The 24,627-nt window shown below is 56.5% G+C and overlaps 3 protein-coding genes across 6 annotated transcripts; 2 read left to right on the top strand and 1 right to left on the bottom strand.

Moving 5' to 3' along the window:
• Positions 1-4,109: 4,109 nt before the first annotated feature.
• Positions 4,110-8,346, top strand: KDELR1 (KDEL endoplasmic reticulum protein retention receptor 1). The gene is made up of 5 exons (XM_084612611.1): positions 4,110-4,332; positions 5,356-5,456; positions 6,048-6,206; positions 6,389-6,641; positions 7,589-8,346. The coding sequence occupies exons 1-5, from the start codon at positions 4,242-4,244 to the stop codon at positions 7,621-7,623; spliced, it is 639 nt and encodes a 212-aa protein (XP_084468737.1). The 5' UTR covers positions 4,110-4,241; the 3' UTR covers positions 7,624-8,346.
• A 1,624-nt stretch (positions 8,347-9,970) lies between these two features.
• Positions 9,971-22,126, bottom strand: SYNGR4 (synaptogyrin 4). The gene is made up of 5 exons (XM_084612609.1): positions 22,002-22,126; positions 15,389-15,532; positions 13,147-13,384; positions 12,004-12,140; positions 9,971-10,398 (listed from the first exon to the last, which is right to left on the bottom strand). Exons 2-5 carry the CDS (start codon positions 15,482-15,484, stop codon positions 10,165-10,167), a joined length of 705 nt encoding a protein of 234 aa, XP_084468735.1. The 5' UTR covers positions 15,485-15,532; positions 22,002-22,126; the 3' UTR covers positions 9,971-10,164.
• Positions 17,829-24,432, top strand: TMEM143 (transmembrane protein 143). 4 transcript variants are annotated; one of them, XM_084612575.1, is made up of 8 exons: positions 17,831-18,860; positions 19,541-19,736; positions 20,145-20,252; positions 20,728-20,922; positions 21,405-21,538; positions 21,953-22,232; positions 22,746-22,935; positions 23,174-24,432. In XM_084612575.1, exons 1-8 carry the CDS (start codon positions 18,790-18,792, stop codon positions 23,332-23,334), a joined length of 1,335 nt encoding a protein of 444 aa, XP_084468701.1. In that variant the 5' UTR covers positions 17,831-18,789; the 3' UTR covers positions 23,335-24,432. The 4 variants fall into 4 exon arrangements, with proteins under 4 accessions (XP_084468703.1, XP_084468701.1, XP_084468700.1 ...); XM_084612574.1 differs by having other exon boundaries at positions 17,832-18,896; XM_084612576.1 differs by having other exon boundaries at positions 17,854-17,918.
• Positions 24,433-24,627: the final 195 nt, after the last annotated feature.

A 24,627-nucleotide genomic window follows, 5' to 3' on the forward strand; every position in this document is an offset into this window, starting at 1 on the left:
CTGGCTGAAAAGGGGGGGGTGCTCCCCTGGCTGCCAAAGAGCCCTGAACCAAAAGGGGGGGCTGTGCTATGGGGGGCTTGGTGGTACTGGGAGGCTCAGAAGCTCACAGGCCCAGAGAGGGGTAAATTTGCGCCAGGTTTCACCCCAGAACCCAGGGATCACTATGGGATAGGTGTTGACAAAAAGATTCACCAAGCTGGGGGAGATACCTGCCCCGCAGCACTCCCGGGTAGAAGAACGCCCCCTACAGAGCACCCTCCCTGCCCTGCCCTGGAGCACCGGGGTCTGCAATGACTGGCAGAGGAGAGCGCCCAGCACCCCCCTAGCACCTCAGTCCAGCTGTCTTCTCTTTCGGTGCAGTCCCCACGCCCTGCTGGAGCAGGCACGACGATGGAAGCCGTGGCAGATTGCGACTGGGGCTGGTTTGGAGCAGCGGGGAGCAAGGCGGCTCACAGGAACAAAGGCCCCGTCCCCCATTCGTGACGCTCGGGCTCTCTGCAGAGAACAAGGGGAAGGAGGAAGAAAGGAGGAAAAAATAGTCACGGCCGATAGAAAATGTAACGGCAGAGCGCCAGCTGGGTGTGAGAAGACAGCCGATCAGTCCCCGCCCCACTCTGGTAGGGGAGTGGGGTCTAGTGGTTAGAGTAGGGGAGGCTGGGAACCCGGACGCCTGGGTTCTCTTCCTGGCTCTGGGAGGGCCAGGGTGAAGGAGATTGAGTGGGAAAGGGCCTAGGGCAGCTGGAATGCTCCAGGGGCAGGTGGGGGCTGATCTGACCCAGCCTGGAGCTGGTGCTGAGCCACTGTGGGCCCCTGACATTCCTGCTGTTCCATGGCCCCCTTAATCATCTCCCTAAATCCCCTTCATTAGGTGCCAGGAACGGTGGGGGAGGAGAACTCAGCCCACATGCAGCTCTGCCAGTGCCCCTCCCTGCTTGCCCAGGCCTGGCAGTGCCAGGCTCATCTCCCGTCCCTTGGCTTTTTCCCTCCAACTGTGGTGCTGTGAAACCAGGTGTCCTGCACCAATCCCATAATTCCCCTGACATTTCAACGGGAAACTTCATCTCCTGCCCCAGATGTTCCTGCGAGCTGTTACACAGCACCCCCCCCATGCCCCACCCCAGAGAGGCTGCATCTCAGTGCCAGGTGAGGGGTCCCCGTATAACCGGCCCCTGCACTCCACCCCAGCAGGGCCACTTTTCAGCGCTGGCCAAGGAGCCCCGGATACCCAGCCCCCGCGCCCCATCCCAGAGGTGGCCACGTTCCAGCGCCGGGAGAGAGGTCCCTGTATAAATAGCCCCAGTACCCCACCCCAGAGGCAGCTGTATTTTATAAAAGCTGTAACTGGAAGGCGTTATTAATCTATCTTTAGCCTTTTCTAAGTGCCTACCAGAGGCCTTTTAGAAACCTCAATGAATTTCCTCTCACAAGCCCCCAGGAATCCTGGCTCCCAGCTCCCACTGCTCTAACCACTAGCTTCCACTCCCCTCTCAGAGCCAGGGAGAGATCCCAGGAGTCCTGGTTCCCCCCCACCCGCCAGCAAGCTTGCTGTCCTGCTTACCATTCCCCTCATGTGGATCGGAAAGCAATTAACCACCGTCATTAGCAAACAGGGCAGCATGACTGGTGCGGAGCGCCAGCTGCTCGACCCTGGCAGCGTGAGGGGAATAGCACCCGCCCACACCAGCTCCCCCCCAGCACCAGCTGCCTCCCCACTTTTCTAGTCAGAGGCAATGAACAGCTGCGCCCCTCCCCTCTCTCGCTGCCCCCTCCCCCAGCCCAGGGTGCTGCCTCCAGGGCCCGCAGGTGCCAGGCAGCCCATGGGGACGGACGAGGCTTATGAGGAGAGTGCTGGGAGCCAGGACGCCTGGGTTCTATCCCTGGCTCTGGGAGGAGATGGGGCCTAGTGCTTAGAGCAGGGGGGCTGGGAGCCAGGACGCCTGGGTTCTATCCCTGGCTCTGGGAGGGGAGTGGGGTTTAGTGGCTAGAGCTGGGAAAACCTGGCCCGTGGCCTGTCTATATTCTGCTGCCTGGCTCTGCCTGCCCCAGCGCATGCTGGGGTTGGGAGGCAGGATGCCGGGGTTCCATCCCCGTGTAATGGGGCAGAAGCGACCCCTCTGTGTCTGCACACACCAGTGGCTGGAGTTTGCCCAGGGCTCAGGGCCAGCTGGCTGGGTAGCACACCAAGGCTGACTAGGCCGGTTCTTGAGCTGGCGCTGCCCCCTGCTGGCCAGAAGGGGCTCAGCTACATGAACTGAGAATCGTGGATGGGGCCACAGGACCTTTTTCCCTTGGCGGACCCCGGTGCCCGGACCATGCCACATCCCGAAGGACTCAGCGTAGCCCTCCCTAAATCCCCCGCTGGAACCTGCATCTGATGAAGGATTCTCTTTCTCTTCCTGCCCTAAACATTAGGTGTGGCTGTTACACAGCCCCAGTGCCCCACCCCAGAGGGGCTGCATCTCAGCCCTGGGTAAGGGGTCCCCGTATAACCAGCCTCTCCATATAACCAGTCCCCATGCCCCACCCCAGAGGGGTCACATCTTAGCCCTGGGTGAGGCGTCCTTATATAACCAGCCCCTGCACCCCATCTCAGAGGGGCCGCATCTCAGCCCTGGGTAAGTGGTCTCTGTATAAACAGACCCCATGCCCCACCCCAGAGAGGCCACATCTCAGCGCTGGGCAAAGGGTCCCTGGAAAGGGCATGTGGACAGTTAGAGCAGGGGGGCTGGAAGGGGAGTGGGGTCTAGTGGGTAGAGCAGGGGTTTAGCATAATTTCGCCACCACCTCTACCCAGCCCTGGCAGGCACTGGCTGGCACATCCCTCCCAGCCGCTCCCTGCATCAGCTGTAAGCAGGGCATGGTGACCTAGCAACTCGCACTCCTCCACCCGGCTTCTGCCCGTGGCGCAGCTGTCCTGCAAGGCACAGCGTGGAGGGCTGTGGGTGGCACCAGCCTGTGTGCTGGACATCCAATGAAGCTGGAGCCTGTGGGGACCCCCAAATCACCCCACCACCATTAGCTATGCCCCCCCCCGACAGATGCAAAATGCCTTCCCCCCAGGCTATGTTCTCTGGGCCCAACCCTCCTGTCCCAGGGGTTGGGCAAAGCCCTGCTGGGCTGTACCTGTGGGGTTATTTGGGGGTGGGGGCTAGATGCTCATACAGCATGAGCCCATTCTCTTGGGGCAACCTGGGGGAGAGAGGGAGGTGTTATACCCTGCCCCCCGCCAAAGGATGGGAGAACCACAGAGCTAATTCACAGCCCTCTTTGCTCTAACCACCAGCCCCCACTCTCCTCCCAGAGCCAGAGAGAGAACCCAGGAGTCCTGGCTCCCAGTCCCCCGCCCCGTACCCCACCCACCTATAACCATTAGAATCCTCTCCCCTCCCAGAGCTGGGATAGAACCCAGCCCTCCTGACTCCCACGTGCTCATCTTATCAGAAATGTGGCAACTCCAAAGGCTCAGCGCCTCCTAGCGTCGCCTTAGGGCATTGAGGCCAGCATAGACGATGGGAACAGCGCCCCCTGCTGAGCCCCTGCCTCACGCCCCGCAGCACAGCGCCCCCTGCTGAGCTCCCCGCCCCGCTCCCCGGAGCCCAGCGCCCCCTGCTGAGACGCTGCCTCACGCCCCGCAGCACAGCGCTCCCCCTAGAGCTGTCCTAGGGCATCAGGGCCAGCGGTGATTGTCAAGGTGACATCACTGTGTATTTGGCTGGGTTGAGATTTGGGGGGCAGGCATGAGGGGTGTCCCTGAGGTGAAAGCAGAGGAGGGGGAGGACGTCCCCAAAGACCTATTTATTCTGGATCTCCTCTATGGGGCCGGCAGGGGGAGGATTGTTGCAAAGACAGGGGTAACTTGGATTACAGCAAATTTGGGGAGCAGTGGGGCGGCATTCAAATCATTCAGCTTGGTTTCCTGAAGCAGGTGGGTGGGGGCTGGCACTCCTGGGTTCTCCTCCCAGCTCCAGGAGGGGGGGCGGTCTAGTGGTTAGAACAGAGGGGGCGAGGGAGGTAGGACTCCTGGGTTCTCTCCCTGGCTCCGGGAGGGGCTGGACACGTTGTCATCTCTCAGCCCAGCCCCGCGGGGGGAGGGGATTTTTTTTGCTCCTCCTTCCTCGACCTGCTCGGGCCTTGTTTCCTCAGCCCCACACACACTCCAGCCGGGCCCTTCCCAGACGGTAAGGGGCGCCCCTCCCCCCATCTCGCCAGCCAGCGCCCCAAAAACCTCCTCACCCCCCACCATGAACATCTTCCGATTCCTGGGGGACATTTCCCACCTCCTGGCTATTATCATCCTGCTGATGAAGATCTGGAAGACGAGGTCCTGTGCGGGTAAGGAGGGCCCCCCTTTATCCCTCCTCTGCGCCCCCAAACTGCCCCTCCGGGTCTCCCCTGGGAAACTGTCCCGGGCTCTCTTTGGAGGGGTCCTAGCTGGCTCAGCCCAGCCTCTCGCCCGGAGCAGGGTGGTTCTCCGCCTCCCATGTAACAAAGGGAAATTATTGGGGTGCATGACCCCCCAGCGCACCCCTCCGTGACTGGGCTTTTAGAGAACTAATTGCGGGAGAGATTTGGGGATAATTAAACTTCATATTGGGAAGCGGACACCCCTCATGAAGTGGGGATGGGCCCTTTGATTTGCGGGGTTCAGTGCACCCTCCTACTTGTGTATTTTTGAGGCGGGGTGGGACTAGCCTCGGCTCGGTTTTGGGGGGCTCCTTTTTGAATGGCATGGGGTTTTGGAGGGCGGAGGACTTGGGGGACCGGAGGAAATGGGGTTCCCCACTTGAAGAGCTGCCTTTGGGGGAAGTTTGAGGGATTATGTCCCCTCCTCTGGGGGGTGTTGGGGGGCTGGGGAAAGGTGGTAGTTAAAGCCCCAGTGATTGGGTCATTCCACCCCCAATAGCTTTGGGAGGGAGGGTGATTTGTGGGGAAGGGGAGGAAGGTGATGATATGGAAGCTGGGGGGGGGGGTCAGAGATCCCACAAATTACCCTCCTGCCCCCCCTCTGTTGGGACCCCCCCCAGGCACCCCTCGCCCCAACACACACGCACTGCAGGGGGCTGTGATGGGGTGAAGCCAGAGGCCTGGTCTGTGTGGGGCAGCCCCGGGCTGGCGTCAGCAGCTTCCCCTGCGCTGCAGAGCGATCCACGCGCAGGGCAGATGGGAAAGGCCCTGGATAGAGCAGGCCTGGAACGGCTGGTGCTCCTCACTCCCGACATGCCGCCCCCCTGCTAGCCCAGCCCTGGGCTCTCCCCCCACCCCCCAGCTCTGCAGGTGCCCCAACTCCTGACCCACAGCCCCCTGGCCCCCACTTCATGTCCTGTCTCTCCTTCCTCTTCCCCCCCCCCCCCGCAGGGATCTCTGGGAAGAGCCAGATTCTCTTCGCTGTTGTGTTCACCACCCGCTACCTGGACCTCATCACCAACTTCATCTCCTTCTACAACACCTCCATGAAGGTAATGCCTGATCACCGTGCCTGGGGGCTCCCCAGCCCCCCTGCTGTCATCTGCCCCCAGGCCCTCTCTGAACCTCCCCCTCCCGCCCCCCGATTGCCTCCCACACCCCTCATCAGCTCCCGCCCGCCTTCCCCTGGGTTTCAGTTCGATGCTTGGCTCTTTGTCACCCCAGTCTCCGTGCTGGGTGAGGGGTCCCCATAAAACCAGCCCCTGTGCCCACCATAGACGGGCCATGTCTCAGTGAGGGGGTCCCTGTATAACCACCCCCCACAGCTGCGTCTCAGCGCTGGGTGTGGAGTCCCCATATAGCCAGTCCACACGCCCCAGCCCAAAGGGGCTACGTCCCAGTGCCAGGCGAAGCGACCCCATATAACCAGCGCCCACCCCAGAGGGCCACGTCTGGGTGAAGGGTCCCTGTCCGCACTAGAGGCATACAACCCATGTCATTGCACCTTGGGGCGGGGGCTACCTGGTTGTGCTGGGTTTGTGCAGTGCCTATCACAGGCTCCTCTCCGCGGCTGCTCCTCCGCCGCCCGTGATAGCCAGCAGGGGAAGATTGGGCTCCCACCCAGCGCTGCCTCTTGTCTCCAGGTTGTGTACATCGCCTGCTCCTACGCCACGGTGTGGCTGATCTACAGCAAGTTCAAGGCCACATACGACGGGAATCACGACACCTTCCGGGTGGAGTTCCTTGTGGTGCCCACGGCTGTGCTGGCCTTCCTGGTGAACCATGACTTCACCCCGCTGGAGGTAATGGTGGCCCCCTGCCTCCCGGCGGGGGCACCGCCAGGCTGGTCAGGCGGGGTTTGGTTACTCTGGGGGTGGGCAGGAAGGGAGGGTGACTCCCCGCCTAGAGCCTGGTGCGGGGGGATCCCGTGGACTCCGGCATGAGTTCTAACTGGTTCTTTCCCCGTTGCCGCGCGGGTCCTAAGATCCTCTGGACGTTCTCCATCTACCTGGAGTCGGTGGCCATCCTGCCGCAGCTGTTCATGGTGAGCAAGACGGGCGAGGCGGAGACCATCACCAGCCACTATCTCTTCGCCCTGGGCATCTACCGCACCCTCTACCTCTTCAACTGGATCTGGCGCTACCAGCAGGAGGGCTTTTTTGACCTGATCGCCATCGTGGCTGGGCTAGTGCAGACCATCCTCTACTGCGACTTCTTCTACCTCTACATCACAAAAGGTGTGTGCCGGAGATTAGGGACAGGGAGCTAGTGGTCAGAGGTGGGGGGCTGGGAGCAGGACTCTTTGGTCTCTCCCCGGCTTTGTGAGGGTAGTGGGGTATCATGGGTTTGAGCAGGGGGGCTGAGAGCCAGAACTGCTGGGTTCTGTCCTTCCACTTGGAGGGGAGTGGGGTCTAGTGGTTACAGGGGGGTGGCTGGAAGTGAGGAGTTCTGGTTTCTATTTTGGCTCTGTCACTGATACGCTGTGTGGTCTGGGGAGAAAACAAGTCGCTTCCCCTCGCTATACCCCACTTAGCACTTCTGGAAACAGAGCTGTGCTCACCCACCTCCCAGGATTGGCATGTGTGGGGTGCTGGGGCCGAACCTAGAACCTGTGCTTCTAGGGCTAACACTGGTAATTCAGGGGGGGATCTGTGCAACACAGACCCGGTGTGGTCATTAAAGGCTCTGTGGGGCTTTACTGGGGGAGTTGGACGGGCAAATCCCTGCACAGTGGCGATTTTATCCCATGGCCCTGTCGCCCCTGCTATGCCAGCCCACCGCGCCAGCCAACCCTGTCGAATTCTGCTGCCTAAAGTTAGGCATCAAAATCCACCCTGGGGAAGAGGCAGGATTTTGTCAGTGAGACCAGGTGCTCCAGAGTCAATGGGAGCTGAGTGTGTTCAGCCCCTCTGCGAATCAGCCCTTGTTTGAGTGCCTAAAATTCAGGGCTTGGCATTTGGTCTCTGTTCTCGCTTGTCATACTTTTCTAGTGTGGCTGTGTCTGCTAAATAGCTGCATGCCCCCACCCCAGAGGTGGCTGCATTTCCCCTCTGGGTCAGCAAGTCCCTTGGGAACAGCTATCACATCCCACCCTAGAAAGGGCTGCCTCTCTCAGTGGTGAGTGAAGGTGTAAAATGCCTTGAGACCAAAGGCGTAAGAAATGCTGAAATCCTTCCTCCCACAGTTCTAAAGGGGAAGAAGCTGAGTTTGCCAGCATAGTGGCATCCTGCTCCCGCTGCCTTCCGTCGCTCCCTAGGAGGAAGCCTGTTCACAAGCAGATGACAGACACGTACTGTTTCTGACTCTTTTTTTGTTTTTTGACCAACCGAACCAGCCACAAGTCGAGCTGAGCTCCCCTGTATTTACTGTCACCTGGACCTGTTAGCCACTCGAGCAAGAGACCGTGGGGATTTGGGAGGAAACAGCCGACAGGCCTTTTCTGGTCGAGACGGATCTCTGGGTTTGACTGTTTATAGTTTTTTGCCTTTTGAAAACACCCAACCCCATTTTCCCTGCCCCTTCTCATCTTTTTCTCCCTCTTCCCTTATTTTTATAAACAGCCGGGGACATTTTAAATGGGCTCCTCTCTTCCCTCTTAGCTGATTCCCCGGTTGTGTAGCCAGACAAGCTCGCTGAGGTCTTTGGTGCCTGCGGCGTGGTTTCGCCAATGCCTTGCTCGGATGGAGGCCAGGTTTTTTGGGGTGCTGTTTTTAAGGCATAGGGTGGGGGTGTTATTTCACACCGCAGGGATTGAAATAACCTCTGGTTCCTTTTGATAAAAATCCATTTTTTTTTTTTCATTTCAAGGTGGGAATCTCTCAGTTTATTCCTTTTTTTTATTGGCAAAGAGGGTGCAACACACTAAACTCTGTAAATCTCCTTGTTTTGTACATAATTGATGGTTAATTTCTTGTTCGCTTTAAATAAACAAAAGGAAAAAATCTTTTTTTTTTTTTTTTAAATCAACTTAGTGCCTTTTTTTGGAAAAAAAATAAAAATAAAAGAGAAACCTGCTTTGTTTTCCTGTCCTGTGTGTGGTCACCTCTTTGTCTCCCCTCTGTTCCTCTGGCAGTTTCGATTGGATACAGGGCTCCCCATCACTTCCTGTCCTAAACATGGTGTTGCTGTGTGTGCCATTGAATGTTTTTCATTGGAACATTTTTTTTTTTTTCATGGAAAAGTGGGGGTTTGATTAAAGGAATTTTTGTTGAAAAAGGGTCTGTTTTTTCCACAGGTAACTTCTGAATTGTTTCATCCAAAAACAAATGCCCCAAACCCGAAATATTTTGATTTGATTTTTCACACAACACCCAGTTAACCTGTAGAACTCATTACCATGGGATGTTGTGATGGCCAAAGGTATAACTGGTTTCAAAAAATAATTTTATAAGTTCATGGAGGATAGGTCCATCACTGGCTTTTAGCCAAGATGATCAGGGATGCAACATTATGTTTCAGGTGACCTGAAAGCTCTGACTTCCAGAACGTGGGATGAGAAGACAGGCCTGCATCTCTCCAAAATTGTCCTGTGCTGTAAGTTCACCCTGAAGCTCTGATACTGGCCAATGTCAGAGACAAGATACTGGGCTAGATGGACCATTGGTCTGACCCACTATGGCAGTTCTTATGGATATGCTGCTGCAGTGCCTCAGGGGAATTGTAGTTTGGGTGCCTCAATATTTCCAGTCTCCTCCATGGCCTGGGCTTCCCAGCTGAGTTTCATTTCCCATGATGCACCAGCTCCCTTCAGTGAGAGGGGAGACGGTCATGCACCATGGGAGATGGAATCCAACCAGGGAGCCTGTCTTATGGAGCAGAATGGCAACTAAACTACAAATTCAATGAGACACCGCAGCAGCATATTTGAACTGAAAGATTTCAAGTTTTGATTTATTTTTTCCTGCCAAAAAGTGGAAATTGTCTGTGGCAATAGAAACCATTTTCTGCCCAGCGGTAATTCTGAGTTCTTTGGGAATCACTTATTTCTGCTCAGCTCAAAGTAAGTCCTGTTCCAGGGGTTTCAAATAAACTTACAGCCCATGTGCCACATTCAGATGATGCAGAATCTCTGCTTTACCCATTTTTTTAAAAGTAAGGTTCAAGCCCTCCTGGTTGTGAAGAAAACCTTCCCCTGGGAACTGACGTTGAACCAAAGCAGCGCTGCCTGCTTGAGTCTGCAAGCAGCCTGAAACAACAGCTTGGAGATGCCTGAAGTCCTTGCTCCTGCATCTTGTTGACGTGTTGATTCAAATGCTGCATGGTTGTCAATGTAACTGTGTTGCTGCTGGTCCTTTTAGCAGAAGCAGCTGGTGCAGGGAAGGAAATGCAGCAGGAAGAACAGCAGAGCCACAAAGATAAGGAGGAGGGAGAGAAAGGAGGATGGGAGAAGGAAGAGCGCAAAAATACCACAGACCTCTAAGGAGTTGGGTATATCTTTCTCACTTTATTGTCACCAAATGTGACAAAGAACAGTAACTAATTTAGACACATTCTACCCTCAATCTTTGTGAACTTGCAGTTGGCATCAGCAGGGTGGCGGGGGAATGGAGCCCTATGTTTAGGGTCTTAACTATATGTGGAATTTGTCCCTTTGCATCCAATGAGTTTGACACCTGTGGTTGTTGACTTTCATCTCAACATTGTTTCTCTGTGTCTCAAGTCTCCTTCCCTTTTGCCTTATGATTTGAATTAAGCCACTCAGGTTCTGGTTGAGAAAGCAAAAGCCTCTCTTTATTTACTGCAGGGTGAAAAAATAGATCTCTAATTGTCATTCAGGAAAGTGAGCTGGTTTCCCTTGGGAGTCTGTGGAAAGGGGGCGGCGGAGCTACCGCTGCTGCCTTTGGTGGGGCTATGATACTCCATGCTCCTGGGGATGGAGGTGGTGGTGACAGAAGAGAGTGTGTTCAGGGCCACAGCGCCTTCGTCCAAGGACTGTTTGTAGGGAATGAGGGGCTCAGCCCACAGGCCCCTCAGGGCTTGGTAGCCCAGGTACACCTGCAAGGCAGAGATGTGGAGACCTGTCACACACGTCATTCTTAGTCCGAGCATCTCCATTTACTCTTAGGGAATGGCCTCACTGCAGAGCTAACTCAGGTTAGCTACACTCAAATTACAACTCAACTACCGGCTGTGTCCGCATTGGTGCATGTGTGGTGCTCGGACCTTGGGGGGCACATCTGGCGGTTCTGAGCACTGCAGTAAACTGAGCTGCTCTCTATTCTTTCCCAGGGAATTACAGGAGAACGTGTCTCCTTTTTGGGCACAAGGGAGGGACTGGGGGAAGGATTAGCAGCACTGGAGGAGAGCTAGCCTGCCTCTACGCTGGAAAAAGGTTGTGTTAGCAGCTGATGAGCTGTGCTTCCTACAGTTTTAGCCTATGCCCCCTCTCGGGCCAGGAGCACCACCCCACACTCAAGGGCTGTTGTGTGTATGGGACTCAAGTTAGGGGCAAAACTCAGATTAATTTTGCAGTGAAGACAGGCCCTCAGAATTACTTCCAGGGATAGTTCCCCAGATGGTGTAAATCCATATATCTCTCTTGACTTCACTGAAGTGACAACTGATTTACTCCAGCTGAGGATCTGGCCCTCAGTTTGTAAACTGGTCAGTTCAGCCCTTCCTGAGGAAGGCTCCCCCTTCTGGCATCAGAATCCCCCACTTCCCAATCTGGAATACTAGCTGAATCCTGAATCACTCAGTTCATTTGGTGCCTGCACGTGAGTGAGTGAGACAGGGAAGGTCCGTAACAGACCTTGTAAGAAGGCCCCTCCTGACAGCAAGTGACTAGGTCAGCAGCCTGTTGAGGAAAGTATGAGTCACCCATGAAGTGAGCTGTAGCTCACGAAAGCTTATGCTCTAATAAATTGGTTAGGCGCTAAGGTGCCACAAGTACTCCTTTTCTTTTTGCGAATACAGACTAACACGGCTGTTACTCTGAAACCATTTGCAGATGGTCTGTTAAGGGCTTGATCCCAAGAGGTGCTCAGCAGATGCTGCTCCCCTTAAAGACAAAGGCATCAGGCTTTCTTTTTGGCACCTCTCAGTGCAGGCGTGAAGAAGGGTGGACTGGCAAAATATGAAGGGGGTGGTGTCTTGGTATGAAATAAGCCAAGGATTCCTGTCATCAGGATGGGAAGTCACAGCTGTGGGTAAGACCTGTGTGGACTAGTGGAGTAAACATGGGTGCTGCCAGCAAAGGAGCCAGGCACACTTGGCTTCTTACCACAGCTGGCTCTGTGCCTCAGTTTCCCCATATACCTGCTTACCTCCAGAGTCTGTTAAAAGGGTTAATTGCATTGGAAATGTAAAGTGCTATACCCATGTTAAGTGATGAGAAGGAGGAGCCCCCTAATGCTGGAGGAAAGAAATAGACAGGGATCATAGTAGCACCCCACTTTCATTCTTAAGTTAGTGCTGTTTCCCAGAAAGAGCCAATTCTGTCTCAGTTAAGAGGGGAAATCTCCTTTCCTTCCTGCCCAGTAGTGAAACATTCCTTTTACAAGGCAGCACAGCAGGGGCTTTGCTATGATTGCTGGATCAACGGGGTGTATTCACTCTGGAAAGGACTGGAGTCAAGAAAGAGAAGTGAGAATTTCTTACCCAGCAGGGGATGGAGAAGAAAGCAAAGGCAATGCTGGCGCGGGCTGAGCTACTTCCCAGCAGGTAGTGGTGAGCAGACCTGTTCCATTGATTTGCCAGGAAACAGAAGCCAATGAACCATATGCACGACCAGATGACTGGAAAGACAGGGAGCGAGATTATGGGCAATGCAAACAGGTGTGTTGGGGAGTTGCGGTGAGGTAGGAATGGAGCTGTCAAAGGTTCATGCAAAAGCTCAGGGTGAGTGTTCCCCTTCCCATTTATCTGAGGCAAACCTCCACACATGACTGAGATAAAGGGGCTGCATTTCAAAGAATAAAGCAGCTGAAAAATATAATAAAGTGCTCCCCGGTGGTTATTGTACTAACCAAATCAATGGGAAACTCAATGACATCTACTGTTCCAGGGGATAAGCTGCCTGAGGGACCGGGGGGAATTTTTATCTCTGATGAACGTCACTGGAAAATTGGTGGGTGTATTAAAGAGGTGTTTTGCCTTCTTCTGAGACATTAGAAGGAGACAGAATACCAGGCTAGATGGATCACTGGACTCCCCTGCAGTGGGATTCAGGAGACCTGGGTTCAATTCCTGCTTCAGCTATGGGTAAATCACTTCACTGCCCCAGTTTCCCCATCTGTAAAATGTAGATGATGATATTTACCTCCCTTTGTAAAGCGCTTTGAGGTCTACTGATGAAAAGAACTAGCTAGGGACTATTGGTGTGATCCAGTGCAGCAGGCAGACTGTGGGCAGATGCAGCAGACTAGACGGATTGTTAGCCTGATCAGGTGAGCCAGGTATACCGCACCTCTGCTCAGACATGGTGGCAGGGGTATTTGCCTTAAACGGGCTACTTTTCTGATTGAAAATGTCTGCGGAGAGGATACCATGCTTAATAGACAGTTGATCTGATGTGGTACTGGCAGAGGGTGAAGACAGACCAATGGGTCTGATCCAGTCCAGCTGGGAAATGAGACAGCAGCCAAGATGTCTCGATGCCAAGATTTTTAGCCCTTTGGCTCTGGCCAAAGTGGAAAGGGTTGAAAGTGCGTGAGTGAAGAGGGGCTTGCTGCTGTGCTATGCTGAGCTGTTGGTGACCAACCCCATGGAGGGACATTTGGATCTGGGGGAGTAATCACTTACTGGAGAAAGTCAGGTCCAGACTCAGGATGACAGATTTGACCTTGTGGCTAATGATAATGTTGTGGTAAGCGTCAAAGGCCAGGAAGAGGAAGGACTGCAGGAAGGCCAGGACCCCAGCTGTGATGGCATAGCTGCAGGCCACCCCATTGTCATTCAGCACGCAGCGCAGCTGGGATGAAGCTGTCAAGTTCTGGTAGCCGTCGGTCACCAGGGAGGCAAATATGATCAGCGAGAAGAGCTGGCGTGGCAAAAAGGGAAAGAGTTAACCACATGTAGACAGACACTGCTGGGATTGTGTAGGGCTGGGGCAACTTGTGGGTAATATGATTGTCCCGCCAGCTCCTCTTTTAGATTGTAAGATCTTTGAGGCAGGGACTGTCTCTATTTGTTCAGAACCCAGCACAATGAGTCCCCAATCCCGAACTGTATGATTCTGTAACATACACGATCAATAAAATGAAGTGGTGAGCAGTCAAGCACTCTGGAGCAAGCATTGTCTGTTTGTCCTGTGTTTGTACAGCACCTAGTGCCAGAGGGGTCCTGGTCTGTGACTGGGACTCCTGGGCACCACCACAATAAAAATAATAAAGAGGAACAAAAATGATCAAAGATTTAGGAAACCTGACCTAGGAGGAAAGGTTAAAAAACTAGGCATGTTTAATCTAGAGAAAAGAAGCCTGAGGGGGAACTTGAGAACAGCCTGTAAATACGTTAATGGCTGTTATAAAGAGGGCTCTGATCAGTTGTTCTCTGTGTCTACTGAAGGTAGGAAAGAAGTAATCGGCTTAATCTGCAGCAAGGGAGATTTAGGTTAGATATTAGGAAAAATGTTCTAACTCTAAGGGAAGTTAAGCTGTGGAATTGGTTTCCAAAGGAGGCTGTGGGATCCCCGTCATTACAGGTTTTTAAAAACAGATTATAGACTCATAGACTATAAAGCCAGAAGGGTCCATCATAATCATCTAGATTGGACAAACACCTGTCAGGGATGGTCTAGGTTTACTTGGTCCTGCCTCAGTGCAGGGGGCTGGACTAGGTGACCTCTGGAGGTCCCTTTCAGACCTGCATTTCTATGATTCCATGCCTCCAATATACTTCAACAGTTGCTGAGGTTGCTCAGCGCCTCGCAGCACTGGGCTCTGATAAAATATTATTTATCAGCTTGGGCAGAGAAATCCGTGGACACCGTTTCTGTTTGTAGCTCAGGAGTTGTTGGGGGTGCCTGAACTCTGGCCTCCCACTCTGCTGTAGCAAAAAAGAAGAGGCTTTGCTCTCATGAGAGGATGCTCTTGGGGTTAGGGAAACAGACTATGACTCAGGAGATCTGAGTTCAAGTCTAGGCTCTATGTGTCCTCATACCTGTGTCACACTCTGAAATGGGGGCTATAGTCCTGCCTGTCTGTTTAAAGCAGTCCCTACTCCAAAAAGCTTATAATGTGTTCTGGGACCTTGAGTGTTCATTATATTGTGATATAATGAACACTGATAATAATGATTACAGGACCTGAGCACTTGTCAGAATACTTGCATCCCAGGCACCAAGCAAAAATTAATGTGATTGGAGGAATCAATTGCTAGCCAATGAACAGTGAAAGAAAGTGATAAGCAGCTCCTAGCTAGTACTTTTCATCAACCAATATCAAAGCACTTTGCAAAGGAAGTCAGTATTATTATCTCCATTTCACAGATGGGGAAACTGAGGCATGGAGTGGGGGACAGGGTCACCCAGTAGGCCAGTGGCAGAGCTGGGAATAGAACCCAGGACACCTGAGATCCAGTCCAGTAGGACCACCCCTTTTACGTAGACAGATGGGCTGGCCTGGCTTGGCTTGGTTGAAATATGAAGAGATTGGGTGTCTTGCCCAAAGCTTGAGTGAACTCTGAGGTTTGAAAACGTTTAGTACTTTGGGGTGTTTTATATTTTCAAATGCTCTGGTTTCACACAGAATTGGAAACACCATGAGGGGGGGATGTAGGTAGGGGTGTGTTGTGTCCATCCATCTGCCCTGGGAATGGAGGACTTCAGTTTGCAAGTTCTCTAGGACTCTTTATCTGAGTTTTTACAGCACCAAGCACAATGGGACCAAATCCTCCTTGGGGCCTTTTGACTACTACTATCATATACATGTTCATAATTAATTATTAGGGCACATTTTGTCAAGGTTTAAGCCAGTGTTGGTTGTGAGACTAAATCTCCAACCCCAGGGCTTGGAGGTGGGCTTTTTCTCTTGGTTTCTCTCACCCCAGCTAGGATCCTAGCAATGGTTTGAGGTTGCCTCAGGAACTGGACCACGTTGTTCTCTGAGAGCTCCTGCAGACTCGAGCTCACCCTCCTCATCCTGCTGTCTTCTCACCTGCCTTGGGGTGAAGATGGATCTCCAGGGTGCTAGAGGGAGGCAAGGAAACAGACAAGAGATTAGAAGTGGTGATGGACAGCAAGGAGAGGTGTCTAGTGTTTCCATTGCTGGGTGATCTTTAGTTCCCTCAGTCACACAGGAAAAAGGGCCAACAGCTGAACCCTAATAATGCTCCCACATCGTATTTTCAGTGGGATGCCCCTAATTTACTGCCACGGAATTCATGTAAGCCTGGCTCTCCCCTCTCCTACTTCTGGCTAACCCTGCCTGGCTGCAGGGGATTTGGCAGGAGGCATTCCAGAGTACTTGTATGACATTCACTTTACCCTCTAAGCTGCCCCCGCCCCCCGGCCAGGTATCTGTGAGTCAGAGGGGAAGGATTTGACCCTGGTTCTGCCCTTTGACCCCTGGCAGCCAGGTAACTGTGGTTGTGGCGGGGCTCATGGACACTGGCTCTGTGCTGACCCATCCCACTATCCCAGAGCATGCCAGAGTTTGCCTGAACTGGGGTTGCCAAGACCCCAGTTCTGCTGTCTGATCCTCCCCAGCCAGGGACCTCCTCCAAGGTGAGTATCCAGGAATATGGCAGGGCTGACACCATGCGGACTCCCTCAGATTCCTGCTGTTCCGAACCAGGGTGAGGATGGGGTTAGCGTGACCCTCTGATGGGAATAATCCTGGCTTTTCCCTCCGGCCTCTCACATTGCCAATGTTCCTGACAGCTGCAGGCTTGGCATGACCCTATCTTTGCCATCTGAGCCCCCCTACCCTGCTGCACCTAGACAAGCTAGGGTTGGTGTGATCCCCACCTGTCCTTTGACCCCAATGACCTCATCATTGCTGACTGGGACTGCAATGGCATCACCCCAGCTGTGCCCTCTGACCTGTGCCTGACTGCACCAGGGTTAGCATGATCCCCGCATTGCCCACTACCATCCTTCATCTTTTTTGCTGCTATGAGGGGGGTGAGACCCCAGCCCTGCTTCTGACCCTTTAACTTCTAGGCTCTTCCTGATCATGGTGGGGTTGGTGTAACCCTGGCTCTGCTCTCTGACCCATCCCTGGCTGCTGTGGGGTTAGCGTGTCTCTGGCAGAGGCAGGATTGGTGTGATCCCAGTTGTGCCCCCATCACATCCTGCTCTCCCTCACAAACAGGTGCACCATCTGATGCAAGGGGGTTGCCATCACCCCAGCATCCATCATATCACAACCCAAATCTCTGACAGTGGCAGTGCTGGCATGATGCCAGCCCTGCTTCCTTTGATGCTAGAGGGGTTGGCATGACCCCGGCTTTGCCCCCTATCACCCTCAGCTGTCTCTGCTATTCGGGGAGTTGGCATGACCCTGACTGTGCTGCCCTCAACTCTCTCTGACATTGGGAGGTTGGCCAGCTGTGCCCCCCTCAGCTCTCTCTGACATTGAGAGGTTGGCATGATCCCAGCTGTGCCCTTTCCAGCTCTGATACTGAGGGATTGGCATGACCCTAACTGTAGCCCCATGAGCTGTCTCTGACATAGGGGGGTTGGGTTGGCATGACCACAGCTGTGCCCCCCTCAGCTCTCTCCAATGTTGGGGGGCTGAAATGACCCTGGTTGTACCCCCCTCAGCTCTCTCTGACATTGGGGGGTTGGCGTGACCCTGACTATACCCCCCTAAGCTCTCTCTGACATTGGGGGGTTGGGTTGGTGTGACTCCTGCTGTTGCCCCCTCAGCTCTCTCCAACACTGGGGGAGTGGAATGACCCTGGCTGTACCCTCCTCAGCTCTCTCTGACATTGGGGGGTTGGTGTGACCCCAGCTGTTGCCCCCTCAGCTCTCTCTGACACTGGGGGGTTGGCGTGACCACAGTTGTGGCTTCTCTATGGGGCCCGGTACTGGGGAGGTTCATGGCAGGTTGTGGGGGGGCTCTCACCTCAGAGACCCAGCTCCCTGCTCACCTGTCCCTATCCCCCCTCAGAGTCTCGCCTCAATCCCCTTTTCCCGCCTTTTCCTTTCAGGCGCATCCTCCCTCTCCCCCCATTCTCGATGGGAGGGGGAAGGGGAGAGAAAGGGAGGGCTCGACGCCTGATTGGCTAGACCATGGCCACGCCCCGATTTCGAACTCCGCAGGCGGCGGTTGGAAACGCCCGTTAGAGTGGGGTGGGCCGGGGCAGGGGCAGGAGCAGGAGCGCGAGCGCGCGGGCGCGCGCCGGGTTTTCGAATCAGTCGCGCGGGCTTTCCGGGAAAGGGGATGGCAGGGGAGTGAGGGCAGCCGACCGAGATTGGTGGTGCGCACGCGCAGCCTGGGAGGCAGGCAGGAAGGCACGCATGCGCGCCGTGGAGAGGCACGGGCGGGGCAGAGGGAAGGGGAGAGAGCGAGCGAGGAGGTCCTGCTGCGCATGCGCAGACTCTCAATGTCAACACCGCTTTGCCCAAGGTTAGGGGGCTGCTGCTGGTGCCTGGGGATTTCTTCCTGCTCTGCACGTTGTTAACCAGCCCTCAGGGGCCTGGCTGGGTCGCGGTCCGTGGGCGGAGGGAGCATGTGGCTGGGGGGAGGGAGTTAGCAGCCCCCCTGCAGTGGGTGGTGCCAGGTGACCTTTGACCTCTGTGACTGCTCCCTGCCGGCCTGGTGACCTCTGACCTGGTCAAGCCGGGTGCACAGATTGACCTTTGAACCCTGCGCGGCGGCCAAGACTCCCTCGGTGCTGCCACCCCGCAACCGGCGACCTTTGAACCCTGCGCGGCGGCCAAGACTCCCTCGGTGCTGCCACCCCGCAACCGGCGACCTTTGAACCCTGCGCGACGGCCAAGACTCCCTCGGTGCTGCCACCCCGCAGCCGGCGACCTTTGAACCCTGCGCGGCGGCCAAGACTCCCTCGGTGCTGCCACCCCGCAGCCGGCGACCTTTGAACCCTGCGCGGCGGCCAAGACTCCCTCGGTGCTGCCACCCCGCAACCGGCGACCTTTGAACCCTGCGCGGCGGCCAAGACTCCCTCGGTGCTGCCACCCCGCAACCGGCGACCTTTGAACCCTGCGCGGCGGCCAAGACTCCCTCGGTGCTGCCACCCCGCAACCGGTGACCTTTGAACCCTGCGCGGCGGCCAAGACTCCCTCGGTGCTGCCACCCCGCAACCGGCGACCTTTGAACCCTGCACCCACGGCTGGCGATCTTTGAACCTTGCACAGCAGCCAAGTCAACTTTGCTACTCCTGCCCTGGGGCGGGCGACCTTTGAACTCTCCAGGGGTTACCTCCCCCACCCCAGATTCTGCAGCCCCGCCTGCTTCTCTGCTCGGACAGTGGGTTTAAATGGTGCCATGGAAGAATCTGAAGAGTCTCCCAAGACCTGACTCCTGGGAACGGACACAACAGAGAAACAGGCTCGCACTGGCCAGGGATATGGCTGCTGGGCGGCGGTGGGTGGTTTGGGAATGGGGCATGGGGCCTTTCCCCTCTAGGGGGCACCAGCTCCTTTCTGGTCCCAGAGCGGAGGACTGGCCAGCTCAGTGGGGCAGGGAATGCGACACAGGGCCTTTCCTTTCCAGGGAGTGCTGGCTCTCATCTGGCCCTAGGGCGGGAGACTGGCTGGTTCATGGGGGGCAGAGAATGGGACATGGGGCCTGCCTCTTCCATGGGGGTGCTGATTCCCCTCTCTCAGAAACCGAGTGCTAAAAGTTATTCTCATCTGACCTCTGCTTGCTGGGCCCATGTGTGAACTGAGTGGCTGGGTCTCAGCCCGGTTCCTGGGCGAGGGGTCCCTGAATAAACAGCCCCCATGCCCAACCCCAGAGAGGCTGTATATCACCACCAAGCAAGAGGTTGCTGTATAAACAGCTGCTGTGCCCCACCCCAGAGGGGCCGCATCTCAGCGCTGGGCAAGGTGGTACCCGTACAAACAGCCCCTGTGCCTGCATCTCAGTGCCTGGCAAGGGATCCCTGTATAAATGGACCCCGTGACCGGCAGTTTGACTGAGGACTGAGCTGGCCACGGAGCTGGAGCTGCTCACTGCAGGGCTATGGCGCTTGTGTTCTGTTGGGCTGATGCCTCCCTCTCTTGCAGGATGCTGGGTGTGGCCTGGGCCGCCTTGGGGACAGGGGCGCTGGGGCTGCCCTGCCGCAGTACGGCCTCCCTCGCCTCCCGGATGGCAGCGTACCGGAGGATGTGGAAGCCTGTGGAGCCCCAGGGGTGGGCTGAGCAGTACAGGGAGCGGTTCATCCCCTTCTCTAAGGGGCAGCTGGTCAGCAGCCTTCTCAAGGTACAGGGTGCTCCCTGGGGGGGCCACAAATCGAAGCAGGGCCAGGCTGGGGCAGCACGCAGAGGGGAGACCGTTGGGAAACACCTGGCGAGAGCAGGGTGGGTGACTTGGTACAGGGCAATCCCCTCTGAGTCAGAGCCGATCTCACCCCAGAGGGGTCGCATCTCAAGGTGGGGGCAAGGGGGCCCTGTATAAAGTGTCCCGCCCCAGAGGCGGTCGCAGCTCAGTGTCAGGCAAGGGGGCTCTATATAAACAGCCATAATGCTCCACTCCAGAGGCGCCTGCCTCTCAATTAGGCGGTTGGAGCAGCACAGGAAATGGCTCTCACACACAGCACAGGATATGCCTCTGAGACCCAGGGATGCCAGTTCCTGGTGAATCCACACTTGGCGCTAACTGTCCCTCCAGGAGTTCCACTCTTCCAGTGACGCCGAGCGCGCCTCCTTCTTGGCCTTCGTGGCACGGGTGGACTCTTCCCTCCTGCATCACTACCATTCCCTCCTGAGGCACTTGCAGGTAAGGTGTCAGCTGCACGGTGTCCCCTTTGGAAATAGCTAAGCCAGGCTGAGGTTCGGATGGGAGCCGGTGAAAGAAAACACGGTGGGTAGGGGACGCTCTCCACTGACAGTCAGCGCTGGCCCCAGGGCAGCCCTAGGAGGGTCTGTGCTGCTGGGAGCAGGGCAGGGGCTCAATAGGGGGGCTCACTTGTGGATTTTCTCTATAATAAACAGTCTCTTTGGTCCACCCCAGAGGCAGCCACATCTCAGCGCTGGGTGAGGGATTGCTGTATAAGCAGACCCCGCTCCCCACCCCAGAGTCGGCTGCATCTCAGCACTGGGTGAGAGTCCATGTATAAACAGCTGCAGCGCTTGACCCTAGGATTGGCAGCATCTCACTGTGGAGTGAACAGATCCCTTCTCAGACATGGTGCTGTGGGATCCTTGGGGCTGGGTGTCCCATACAGACGTACCTTCCTGCTGCCCCTCCACAGGCTCTCTACGACCCCATTAACCCCGACCGGGACACCCTGCCAGAGTTGGCTCTGAGTGACACCGAGCGCCTGGCTAAGGAGCGGCAGGTCCTGGCTGAGTTGGAACCGGTGCTGGATCAGGCCAACTTCAACAGTCTGTCGGAGGATGTCCTGGCCTACGCCCTCATCGTGCATCACCCTCAGGATGATGTCCAGGTGTGGCCACCTCTGGGGAGGGGAGCGGCCCATCCGGCACTGCCCCAGTGTAACGCTTCGGAAAAGCTAATTCCTCTCTGCCCCAATCCCGTGCCCTGCTACTGAGCCAGCAGGCCTCTTGCCCCCTGCAACTGCCTCTCCCTTGGTTACCACTTTGGGACAGACCCTCCTGCCTGCCTATAATCCCATCAGGTATACAGGATTTCCCTTCTCTCCCTGAGCTGTGCAATGAAAAAACCCTATTCCCCACCCCAGAGGCAGCTGCATCTCAACGACAGGCCAGGGGTCCCTGTATAAACAGCCCCCATGCACCACCCCAGAGGAGCCACGTCTCCACGCCTGGCAAAGGATCCCCATATAACCAGCTCTTGTGGCCCTCCCCAGAAGTGGCCGCATTCGAGGGCCGGTTGTATTGGGAGGACCCAGGCTTAGCAACCCATCCCGTTGTGTATTGTGGCTATATGTTCCCCTTTGTTCCCCAGGTTTCAGTGAACTTGGATCAATACGAGTACATCCGGTTCTGGGCCCTCGGCCAGCGTGTTGGAGTCCTCCCGATTAAATCCACGCTGGGGCCCCGGAAGGGGCTGTTCAGCACGGCCCGGACCCCCGCGGAAAGGCAAGGACACCCCCTCTTTTTACCCTCCAGCCAGGATCTCTAGGAGCAGAATGGCTTGGGGGCGCTGTGCTGTGGGAATGGGGCAGGGGACTCAATACGGGGCACTCTCCCCTGACAGTCAGCATTCGTGCCAAAGCCCCAGGACGGTGCTAGGGAGCACTGTGCTGCTAGGGCCTCAGTAGGGGGTGCTCTCCCCTCACAGTCAAAGTTGACCCCAGTGCCCCAGGAGTGAAGTGGGGGGCTCAGTAGGGGGCACTCTCCTCCAGCAATCAGTGCTGGCCCCAGGGGTCCATCCAGGCTCTTGACCTCCCTTCCCTGCCCCTGTCAGTCGTGGCCTGAACCATGATCTCGGGGGCTGCACCCGCAGTGCCTGGCCCTAGATCCCACCCCGCTGACGGTGTTACCCACCCCCAGGCATTATTTCAAGCGGGTGCTGGTGGCGGCCCGGCCCAGAAACGCCCACCTGGTGCTGAAGTGCTTCAAGGACATCCCCTTGGAGGCGCTGGAGCAGCTGCTGCCAGGCGTGAGAATCCGCACGTCCATCTTCTACAAGACGCTGCTGAACGTCACGCTGGTGGTGAGTGGGCTGGTCCTCTTCGTCAATGTTGGCATGGTGGTGCTGTCCGACCTCAAGATCGGCACCAGCTTCCTGCTGCTCTGCTTCGCCGCCTTCATGTCCTTCCGCGCCTGGAAGGTAGGTGCCTCTGGTGAGATCGGTGCCGCTGAGACCCCTGGGAGGGAGGTTGGGGCCCCCGTCACGCCGGGCGCTGCGCAGACCCCCCCCTTCCGGCCAAGATTGGGGGCCCCTATCGTGCCATGCGGACCCCATTGTGCTGCGTCCTGTGTATTCTCATAGAAATAGGTCCTGCACCAAAGAGCTCACAGTTTAATTAGACAAGGGAGAGGGGAAACTGAGGCACAGATTGACTAATTGAGTTGACAGCGTCCCACAGCAGGTCAGGGGTAGAGCTGGGAAGAGCACCCAGGGCTCCAGTGCCCTACCCATGAGACCACATGGCCTGAAGGCTCCCCTCAGCATCTGAATGGAACCACCAAGTTGCCAGGCCTTGGTGCTGCAGCTACTCTCCTCCCAGAGCTAGGAGATCGAACCCAGGAGTCTGGGCTCCCCGCTGTAACCACTAGACCCCCCTCCCCTCCCGAGCAGGGGGTAGGACCCAGGCATCCTGACCCTGTGCTCCCCGCTCAGGTGTTCAGGCAACGGCGGAACATCCACTCCCTGGAGCTGGCGCACATGCTGTATTACCGCAGCACCTCCAACAACTCGGAGCTGCTGGGGGCGCTGGTGCTGCGGGCCCAGGAGGAGCATGCCAAGGAGCTGATCCTGGCACACAGCTTCCTGCGCCGGCAGCCAGCCCGGCCCCCGCACGGCCTCGCAGGTAGGGACCAGGGAGGCAGGGCTGAGAGATGGGGTCTCCCCAGCAGGGGGGCGCTCTCACTCAGGAGGGCAGGGCTGAGAGGGAGTGTCTCCCCATCAGGTTGGAGGGACCCCAGGGCTGAGAGTGTGTGTGGGTCTCCCCAGCAGGGGGCGCTCTCATGCGGGGGCAGAGCTGATGGGGGGGGTTCCCCAGCAGGGGGCGCTCTCCCTAGGGTGACCCAGGTCTCCTCTCTCCCCAGACCCTGAGACCGTGGCTGGCCTTCAGGAGCACGTCCAGTCATGGCTGCGGCTCCACTCGGGCCTGGAAGTCTCCTTCTGTGCCGACCGCGCCTGCCGGCACCTGCTCAGCCTAGAGGGGGGGCACCGGGCCGATCCTGCCATGGCCCCTGGGTCCCACTGATGCCCCATGGCCGTTTGCAGCGTGGGCACCCCCGATCCCTCCTCCCGGCTGTGCAGGGACAGCACTGGAGGGGGGGCCCCTATGGAGCATGCAACACTCAGGAAGGGGAGGAGAACTGAGCGCCCCTCTTCCCCCCCATGCACACACACTCTGAGCATGTTCCTGGTGCCTTCTGGGAGTCCTGCCAACTCCCATGCTTGGCATGGCCCTGCTGTTACCCAGCTACTGCCAGGGCTGGATTGCTGGGTCGTTAACCCCCTCTGGGCTGCCTGGTGCCCGAGGGGTTCTGTTGGCCACCGTTCAAGAAGGATGCGTGGACGTTGGCAGGGGAGCGTCGGCTCATTGACACCAATGAGTCAAAGGCTATTCAGCCGGGAGGGCTCTGTCCCCATTACAGCCCCTCCCCCCATCTCCCACAAGGGATTTGGACCCTGGATTTCTCTTCTCTTTGGCAGAAAGAGAGTGCCCAAAGCCCACCCGGCCAAACCCTCCCTGCTGTGCCCGGACCCCAGCATTGGCTGCCCATGGCGCATGGATTTGCACCTAGCGCCTCTCTGGGAGCGTGTCCACGCTGCTGTGTGAGGAGCGGGATTGGCCCACCCGACCCGAGCCAGTGCAGAATTCAGGCCGTGAAGGGCATGCAGAATTCAGACCGTGATTTCCGACGGGCCGGCCAGTTGGCAGGGGCTGCTTCGCTCTGGCTCCTCCCATGATTTCCTCTGCTGCTCATTTTCACAGCGCCTGGCCTCGATTTATGTGTGAGAAAGTGACTTTTGGGCAGGAGTGGAAGAACGCTGGGCCTCCTCCCCCCAAATGAAAGCACTTTAGTCGCCACGGGTGGGACTGCTCACAGCACACTTCCCATAGCGCCAGGGCCAGTTCACTGGCTACATTGACTCCGGGATAGTCAGGCTCCAAGCCAGCACCTTTCCCTGGTGGGGGGAGAGAACCCAGGAGTCCTGGCTCCCAGCTCCGGGTGAGCAACAATAAAATGTCTTAGCCTTAGGAGCCCAGCTTTATTCCCTGGCCTGAAAGCCTCTCTGCAGGGAAGGGAGTTCCTACTGTATTTGCAGTGCAATAAAGAGGTTTGTTGTTTGATCCCTGCTCTCTGCCCCCAGCCCTGATCTTTGCAGGGCATGCCAGCCTGGGGGCAAATCCACTACATTCCCTCCCCCCCAGCGCAGGGTGATTTCCACCCCCATCGGGCAGCCTAGAGAGTTGGTGTGACTGGGGGGCAGGTGCGTAGCCCGGCCCTACCCACAATCCCTTGCTCCTGGAGGGAGATGGTCACAC

The sequence above is a fragment of the Lepidochelys olivacea genome, assembly GCF_965140295.1.
Source record: "Lepidochelys olivacea isolate rLepOli2 genome assembly, chromosome: 23".
NCBI lineage: Eukaryota > Metazoa > Chordata > Testudines > Cheloniidae > Lepidochelys > Lepidochelys olivacea.